Source organism: Triticum dicoccoides, chromosome 3B (assembly GCF_002162155.2).
Source record: "Triticum dicoccoides isolate Atlit2015 ecotype Zavitan chromosome 3B, WEW_v2.0, whole genome shotgun sequence".
Classification (NCBI taxonomy): domain Eukaryota; kingdom Viridiplantae; phylum Streptophyta; class Magnoliopsida; order Poales; family Poaceae; genus Triticum; species Triticum dicoccoides.
Genome location: NC_041385.1, coordinates 844,865,145 through 844,874,945, shown reverse-complemented (window position 1 = coordinate 844,874,945; position 9,801 = coordinate 844,865,145). Strand labels below are relative to the sequence as shown.

Below are 9,801 nucleotides of genomic sequence, written 5' to 3'. Positions count from 1 at the left end.
ACACCCACCCTCCGGCGAGCTTCTTCCTCCCCTCCAATCGTTCCTCGCAGTGCTAGTTGATTTGTTGTTGATCTCACAGTGCGAGTTGTTTGAATCTTTGCGAAAACAATTTGTGGTTTGCAAAGAGAACCAACAAACCGTTGGTGCTCATTCGAACACTGCATTTTGCCGAGTTCCCCACGGCACACACTCAGCAAAGCTTTGCTAAGAAAACAAACAAGCCGTCGGTGCCGATTCAAATGACCAGAGTCTAATCTCCTGTTTAAAACTTTTTCAAAACAGTTTGTCTACTAATTCACATCTAGATGTTTTTTAAGGACAGTGACATCCTTAAAAAACATATAGATGTGAATTAGTGACATCCTTAAAAAACATTAAGATAAGAATTAGACAAACTGTTTCAAAAATGCGATCACAAACGTGGGCTGCTTCGGAGACAAACAGATCACTATTGGAACCTCCATCTTCGCCAAGCGAAAAACAATGCACACTGCTATGGAGATTGTCGCTTCGGATGCCACGCCTTGATGATCATTATTATTGTTAGACAAGGATGTCATGTGCCTAGCCCACTGAATTCCACCGGCCATGAGTTGTCGGTGCACGAATTCGCTCATTACACAGGATAAGTTCTCCATGGCCAACAAACAGGTTGCGATAACTAATTAGGGACAACAACAGGAGACAAAAGCTAAGACAGAAAAGGGCTAAAAGGGTACAAGTTCTTTCAAATTCTTTTGAATTCCTTGACGTCACATGGATGTCAATATCATACTTCATCAACACTATCATACTTCACATTATAGTAACTTTTCACAAATCTGGGAGAAAAATGTTATTTGCAGCCAAGCCTTGATATGATGCATACATCTGGCAACATTATTATTATCATTTAACATCCCACTTTGAACTGACTTCATGAAAATTCAAGACGGGGCAACTTGTCGCTGTACTTTAACCTTCTTCCCAGTCAATCTCATCTTCCTCGTCGTCGCCGGATTCTGGGGCCTCAGCATTCAAGTCCACAAACTTATATGGCTCCTCCGATGTATTCCCTGCATCAGTTTAAACCAACTAGTTTACACATAATCTACAAGATTCGACAAGTATATCCAACATGGAAATTAATGCGCATACGGAAAATCCCCAACAGGTAAAGAAATCACATTTATGTTTATGACAAAGATAAGAAAATACCGTTTCTTTTCTCTTCAAGCACAGGGCCATTAGCTTCATGGTTACTATAAAACATTCTACAAGAATTTCAACAGTCCGAGCATAAGGAATGCTCCCTCCATCCCAAATGCAACGAGTATTTCGATTCGTTAAGACAAGGGACTAACGATAAGTCCAATAATATGTGGTTTATGTGACACAAAATTAGAATCATAAGTTTTTTTAATACGAATCTAGTGATATAACTTCATGTCACACAAGCCACATAAAAGTGGACTAAATTTTAGTCAAAGTCTTGATGAATCAAATAAGCCTTACATTTTGGAACAGAGTAGTGACAGTTAATTCCTAATTCTCAGGACCAACTTGGCCATACAAACCGACTCACAATATGAGCAAATAACTGGACAGCAAAAGGCTGTCAGCTTCAAGATAAACTCAAGGTATTAGCTACTAACTGAACTGTGCCTGATGCCAACATCAAGACATCAAAAACACCACCTTCAGCCTCTACCGGAATGTTCGGTTGTCAGCTTAAGACATCACGATAACCATGTTCACAATACAATAACTTGCGGAGTGTCAAATTCATTTAAAGGTTCATTCATCAACTAATGAAAACATTCATGCAGTAATTGACAAATCTACTATATACCAATATGAGAAGTACCAAGTCAGGTGTGGTACTTTCTATCCCAACAACCCAACAACACTTATTCCCCTCATCACTCTCATACTAGTTACACAATTAGTCACCTACATAACCAACTTCCTAATTTTGCCTTCCATTTTCATCCTTTCGTAGGAATGCTACCACTCCCTAACCGACTTCCTAGTTTGCTATCAATACAAGCATATATGTATCCTAAATTATATGACTGAAAACTAAAAGGGGATAAGATACCTGCAGGTTGCTCCTCTTCCCATTCAACACCCTCATCCTCACCATTCTCATCCTCACGTTTGGCTTTCATGCCCACCTGCCGCTCAGAATGAATTTCAGAAGAAAATGCCTGGCCTTCCTGCTGCATTCTCTTTGCATCTTCCTCCTCCTGTCTTTTCTTGAGGGCCTCATAATATGCCTTAAGGTATTCATCCTACACAGTTAAAAGTTTTTTTTTAGGAACACAGTTAGAAGATGTTAACATAAAACCACTTTTACAGTAAATGCATTCTATGCTATATTCAATTCTAATCTGACCTGTAAACTCTTCTCATCTTCTTTTGAGTCCTGTTTTTTCTCATCTTTGACTTCTGATTTTTCATCTCCTTTTGATGTGTTACTGGACTCTCCTCTTTGTTCTTTTGTAAGATTCATCCCTTCTCTGACCATCCATGGAGGTAAGACTTTCAATGCTGAACCATCTTTGCCAGATTCATCACCTTCCGCTTTTACACCCGAACCAGCCAATTCAACATCAACCTGAAAATCCAAATAACGCAATTGATCAAGTAAAATATGGTAGAAAGAAAATAGGACCGGCTATCAGTTATACGAGCTAGGGGGTGCATGTCACAGTATATTAAACATAGATACTAAAGGACATGTCTCAGACTCGTCATAAAATGATTGAACAAAATACAGTTAATGAGATACCGTATAATGCAAAGTGTAGACTTTCATGTAGATGAGGAGGATAAACCAGTGAATAATAAAACGTGCATCTAGGAGCGCTTGGCGACAACAGAACACCTAGCACTTAATCACTCTAGGTGTGTGCTTATGTGTGCCTAGGCCTAATGCACAACTAACGCCTATCGCTTTTTTTTCTTGGGATAAACATTTATGTTTCAAGAGTCTGAATGGCCATGCAAAGGATATAAAATATTATATCATTATGAGCATACATATGCATATTACTTGACTACAAAATCCTACTACTCAAATCAATATGACACTCTTACCTTTGTATCTCCAAGATAAGGCATTGGTGTACCATTATACTGCCCTTGTGCATTCCTGGCTGCCTCAGCTGCAGCAGAATCACCATGCGCGAAAGCACCGAGATTTAGTCTTTCCCATGATTGTAGACTCCCAAACTCAGGAGCAGGAAGATCCTTCACCCTTTTAAGTTGTGCTTGCAATGGCTTCAATTGCTCCTGTATTGGTACAAATATAAATAAGCAAAGTGATATATAAAATCAGTCTCCATCAAATCATCAAGATTCTAAGGCACATAAATTTGCAAATGAGAAGAGAGGAGAATTATTTACACATTAGTCTATAGAATAAATACATACAGAGTGTGTACTTCCAAAAGGTCACATATAGAATGAGATTAAATCTTTTCCATCCAAGTAGTTAGTATTTCTTCAGTAAACTGCAATTTCAAGAGATGGATGAAATTTACATTGAGCTTTAACCAGACACTCTAAACAGATTTATTGAACAAGTCATACCAAAAACTAACAAAGCAACAGTGCTTAGATACAGCATAGATATATGGGATTTGGACATTCTATTAATGCTGAAACTAAAAAACTGTCAAACTAGGTGACATTCTGTTATGGGATTTGGACCAACCACACACTTGTATCTGGAGAAGACTTATGGTCGGTCACCAGACCATACGAAACCAAGCAGGAGGAACACTAAGTTAGACATGCGCATCAAACTCTCTTCTCCCTTATTTAAAGGATGAGGCAAAAAATTTGCCTCCGTTTCGAAAAAAAATTTGAAGCCACAAGTCTTCTCCAGATATAAGGGTGTGGTCCAAAGCCCATAACGCATTCACAACAATTAAATGGCATTAACATTGGAGGCAAAACTATGGAAGTAATTTCTGGGAAGCAAAACAGCAATAGGGGTTAAAGAGAGAATAATTTCAAGCAGCATTAAGAAAAGAAACCAACTGAAAACTTGTTTGATTTCCCGTTGTGATAAAATAGAAGTTCTTTGCGTCACCACTTAGCTTGCATACACAAAATTTCAAATACTGCCATTTTCATTCTGTAATATTACAAAAAAAAAAAGTAAATGGTATCAGAGATCCACAAACTTGCCAGGTAGGTACATATAGGTCCATGAACTAGTAAACTGGACATCTGAATCCACAAACTTGCACAAACCATGCGACAGAGTCGAGAGTGTGTTTTTTTTTAAGGAAAACAACCCAATTTACGTCCACGAGCCACAAGATCTTGATCCCAGGTGGTGGGATTGTACATCCACTCAGCCAACCAACTGAGCTAGACTCGCAGCCCAGTCCAAAGGTGGTTTTAGTAGTAACATGGTCCAAATTGCACAGAAAATTTCTTCTCTTCACCAATCTATGTTTAACAATCATTGTCTTCCACCGATTAACCAAAACCATCATCAACCAAGAAAACGGAGGACTAAAATTGCAGCACCAGCGCACATCTTGATGGATTGCAAGGACACGTAACCCATGAAAAGCACAAATCGGCCACAAGAATCAAAGCAAGGTACCACAAAAGCTGCTTCCATTCAAGTACTTATTGACTACCATGGTGATGATACTGCCCTTTCATTATGGCTGAGGTCTTGCTCAGCACTGACTGTCTTGCAGTATGCTCATCATCTTCATGCTTGCCAGCATTACACACTGCCCATCACAGTACAAGATTCTATACTGGTCTAGGCTCCACAGTGGAGGAACAGAGGTGGATTGGGCTGCCAATGGTGAGAACCATCGCCAGGGTGGACAAATCTTCCAATTATGTGGTGAAAATAACTTGAGACCCCGATTTGAGGATTTCAGGAGGGGGTGGGGAGTGATTTCTTGTTTTTCAAGACGAGGAATGAATCCAATAGGTTTCTTGGGTCACCAAACTAAAGCCCTCTATGAGGGTTTGGGTTGTAACTGACCCAGCCCGTGTATAACCTACATATACGGGACAGAGCAGGTCTGGCTAGGATGCCACTAGAACTACCTTTGGACCTCTGCTCCACAGTTTGCGAAAGTTCGGATATGTAAATGCCCAGTTTACTAGTTCATGGGCCTATGTGCATCGACCTAGTAAGTTTATGAACCAGTGATACAATTTACTCTTTGCACTATAGTACCTAAATTAAATTTTAAGCGACCAAAATTATAAGAAGTTTGTGCTCACATCAATTCTTTGCTGCATATCATTCAGTTTCTCACGCCGACGCTTCCGTGCATTATCATCACCATCTCCCATTTCCTCAGAAGAAAGCTTGTCACTCTCTGCAAGTAGTTCGCCGTTGCAATTTTCACAATGGAAATACTCGTCTGTGTAGCTTATAAGTTGCAACGCATCGAAGGCCGAGTACCTGAGAAGACAGTTGAGCACAAACACTCCAACATTCTTTCTAAAACAAAATAAATTACAAGTCAAGCTAATACCTCTTTTTACAGTTCGGACATATATAGTGTTGAACTGTATTTCTGCTGTCCAACTCATCCTTCAACGTTTTTTTCATGCGGTGTATCCGGTACCGTACAACATCACAGATCTGTGTTTGAGAAGATGCATCTTGTCAACCATAGTTTACATAAGATAGTAGAAGAAAAACTAAATGGGAGGAAAATGTATTTATTATTATATAGTTCTCAGCCGGAGTCGGCTAAGGGAACTAAAAATAAAATAACACCCAAATTGCATTGATTGAACCCTGTCTTGGGGTGAGTAACCGAACACTAAACATAAATGAACCCACAAATCAAATATGCCAATGGCCCATCTAACTAGCTGGTGCCTGGTGCATATTTGTCTCGATTAAACTCATCTCAAATTGGAAAGTTCACCAACTCCTGGTTCCACACACTGGATGGAATGCCCACCTGAACATTGGCTAGTGGTGTCTACCCCAAGTATACAATTAGGCCAGACATTTTGAATCTGGAATAGAAATACTAGAATTCCGCTTCTTTGCAAGTCGAGGGTAATCATTGTTGTTTGAAAAAGACAAACAAAAATGAAGTGTCACTTTTGTTTGTTCAACACTCCACACGAAACATCCATTGAAGTGGTGCAATCACAGATGATTTCAAAATTATAAAGCCAATATAGAAGTATTTATTTATGGAATACAAGACAGTCTATCATTTAAAGACACAAGAATATAAAACTAACACGAGTTTAGGATAACTAACCTGTGCATAGTCCAAGCAACAGTAGGAATGTGTGTGCAACTTTACTTTCTCTTCTCCCTCCTTCGTGGGTTGACCATCACCTGCAGCTGCTGCTGCAGCACTATATATTTTAGCACCTTTTGCTGACTGTACCAAAAGGGAAAAGACACAGTTAGAACGCAAAGAACCATTTAGATTCAATAAATCAATTCCTTGGATAACGCAACAGACACCAGATGTTAAAATGATATGATCATGAGCTCCACATATTTCCAGGAACCAAAAGAACATGACTAAAACAGCAAGTCTCTAGAAAAACATAGACAAGTACTATAAATTATTATTTGCATGGAATACTTGCATGATCATTATTTCATATGTGATGTCTCAAGTGTACTTTTCCCTGTCACTACTTATTTTATTTAAAAAAACATATGAAGTTCTTCCAAATATAAAGTACTGCATGAATAAACTGTATGACTCTGGTGCACCTCCCTCCAGTGTAACCAAATATGATAGAGGTCCATTTTCAGCAAGAAACACAAAATGCAAGTGTATCAAAATAGTGTAGCTTCAAACAAGTTGATGCTCCCATGACTTGTACCTTTCAAGATTCAGTATTCAATACTAACTTCTTACAGAAGACATCAGTACAATAAAGCAATACCACGGTAAGGAAACATAAGGTGCAAAACAGGTGCTACTTAAATTAGTCTAGATGTTTAAACATATTTGGCACATTTCATGCACATCTCAACATCACTGCAGAGAAGTTTAGCAGGAGAAAAATTCTCACACCTCACTAATTGTTAAACTGAGAGCTAAGCGACTTAAGATGAATGGTTCCATTTACAGCTTAAAAACATTTGAGCAAACAACTAAACAAGCAAGAATATGTTGTGATCAGGTGACAGAGATATGAAGTAAATGAGGCTACCTTACAAAAAATCAAAATGACAAGAAAGTAGATTACAAGAACAAGAGCAATACAATACTAACCTCCTTTCTGTGATCCCTTGTCACTAGCTTCTCTTCTTCAAAGAATCGGAGGACACGGCGAAGTTGTTTTGAGTGGAGCTTTAATGATTTAGCCAAGTCTTCCTCGCGGACCCACTGGCGTCTAAAGGTGAAGGTACAAAAAAAATATAGTGCAACTTAGCCAACAAGCTAACAGTTGTGCACCAAAGAAAATAAATATTTGAAAGGACAAATGCGGTATGGCAGATGGGGTACATGATATAGGCTATTTATAATGCAAATGCACTTTTGGGTTTATTGAGGGTTGATTTGTATGTCTGACAAACAATGGGCAAAGAAGGCCTCCAAAATTTTCAGTCCCAAAGTGAGTGGCAAATTTCCAGTTCTTGAGTAACAACTACCGTCATAACCTCTGGTCGCCATTAATCACTGAATGACACAATACGAGAATAGCAAAAGCAAAAGATTTTACAAATATCAGAGCCTCAGATTTTGATAAAACGGCTATGACATATCAGTAACCATCTTAGGGTTGGTTATCGACCCACCTCTGTAAATTACTTTTGGATTCATATGAACTAACACCTTCACAGACCAACTGGGGTGGGGGGGCAGTTTGTGAAACAACTGTCATGAGAAGCACCCATCCTGAACAACAGGGGTGATCCCAATATCCTAGATTGAAGAATCAAACAAAATAACCACGCTCATAGACGCTCGCTTAAGCGCACCTGGCGGTCGGGCGGAGGCAAAACACAGGCAGCCAGTGAGGTACTCAGGCAGTGTCGGCTGTGGGGAAGAAGAGGCGGGAAGGGGATGTGGCTGTGGACGAGAAGCTGCAGCACCAGCATTGCTGCTACTGATGCGTGCCTGGAAGGGAGCAGGCAAGAGAAAGAGACAGCGGGGAGTAGATGGACGGTTCGGATTAGAGTATATAGATGGTTGAGATTGGGTTGGCAAGCTAGGATTCCGTAAGGGGCCTTATTGGACCAATGTTGCACGAAGATTAGAGCGTGTATACTCTGAAGCACCTGAGGCTAGGCGCTAGACAGAGGCAAAACGCAGGCCTGACGCCCTGCACTTAATTTTTTTTCTTGCATATCAGTAACCATTGTAAATTACTTTGGATTCATATGGAATAAGACCTCCATGGAAACCATCAAGGGGGAGCACCAGTTTGCAAAAATAACTATCATCGTCTCCATAAGAGCGACTCTGTGTTCTTACTTGACACAAAGACCTACATAAGAACCATCCATCCTGGACAAACAGGATGATCCCAATATCTCAGATTGAAGAATCGAGCGAAATAACCAGTCACAATCCCCAATTGCAGTTACTACATTTTGGTAGCTCCCAACAAGGACACTGATGAACTTGTCAAGACTTACAAGCTATTCAAATTTTAAGCCACTGGGCTTTTGTTCTGTGTCACCGGTTGCTAGTAGTCACGGGGCGTGGACACTGGTAGTTTTTTTTGTTCCGCAAGACAGACCGAACTGGGCAGTTTATCAGCTCCATTCAATGGATGAAATTAGGACGGATGCTCCTTAAATCTGAAATACTTTTTACCGACGGTATATGAGAGCACGGATGCCATAAGCCCCAGATGAAGTATATATTATGCAGACTCAAATTGATTGCCCATGAGTCAACCTCAGCATGAGCCCGAGCTTAAGAATTCACTGGCATGTGAAATTGCTCCAGGTACCGCCAATTCCTAGCAGGGATTTCGCGTACCTGGTGAGGCCGTCGAGGACGACGACGGCCATGCCCCGGTTGTCGCCGCGGGAGGTCTTGGCCTGGGTGTCGCCCTTGATGGAGATGTCGTCGTAGAAGGCCCGCGCCGTCAGCCTCACCAGCCTGCCCCGGGCCGACCATCGAACAGATCCAAGCTAGATCAGATCAGAGGCGACGGCTAGGGTTTCAAGGGAGGGGAGGGGAGGGGAGGGGATCTGGGACTCACCGGTTGAAAGGCTCCAGAGAGCCCATCGCGGCGGCTCTATCGCGTCGGCGCTACGGAATTGCTGGATCGCTTACCCGCGTAGGTCGGGTCGCCGCCGCCGCCGCCGCTGAGTGGATCGCGTGGGGAGGGAGGGCGGCAGAAAGGGCCTCCGCCTCGGGCTTGGGGCGGCGAAGATGGAGCTCCGGCGGGGGCGGAGCAGGCCCAGCTCGGGGGCGGTGGAGAGAGGTGGAGGGAGTGAGGGTGGGTGGGGACGGAGGCGCCGGCTCTGGTGGCGGCGCCGGAGACCTAGACCGCCCTGCGGCGCCGGAGACGGATAAAGGAACGAGTCGCCGTCGCCTGTGGAAAAAATAAGGTCGGGGGATGCACCGACGCCTGCATGGGCCAGGCCTACGAGCGGACGCAGCGAGGCCCACCCACAGCGTTTTTAACTCTGCTTTTTTTTTTGTAAGTGAAAAGCCGAAAAAAGCCCCTATTTAGGAGCTTTTGTGCCATTTTTTGTCAAAGTGGAAAAACTGCAAAATCGGAAGCAAAATCCCAAACTAACAGGATCTAAGTCTTGGCCGAGAATTGCTTTGGCTGTGACAGGTGCCTCGGTCGCGCCTGATCAGAGGCGGACTGGAC

General features: G+C 41.9%; 1 protein-coding gene across 1 annotated transcript; it reads right to left on the bottom strand.

Annotated features, from left to right (window-relative positions):
- Positions 1-705: 705 nt before the first annotated feature.
- LOC119278864 (general transcription factor IIE subunit 1-like) lies at positions 706-9,479 on the bottom strand. Its single transcript, XM_037560211.1, has 10 exons — positions 9,181-9,479; positions 8,955-9,077; positions 7,236-7,356; positions 6,258-6,383; positions 5,508-5,617; positions 5,251-5,434; positions 3,082-3,276; positions 2,378-2,599; positions 2,081-2,273; positions 706-1,055 (listed from the first exon to the last, which is right to left on the bottom strand). The coding sequence occupies exons 1-10, from the start codon at positions 9,204-9,206 to the stop codon at positions 955-957; spliced, it is 1,401 nt and encodes a 466-aa protein (XP_037416108.1). The 5' UTR covers positions 9,207-9,479; the 3' UTR covers positions 706-954.
- Between the last annotated feature and the right edge of the window lie 322 nt (positions 9,480-9,801).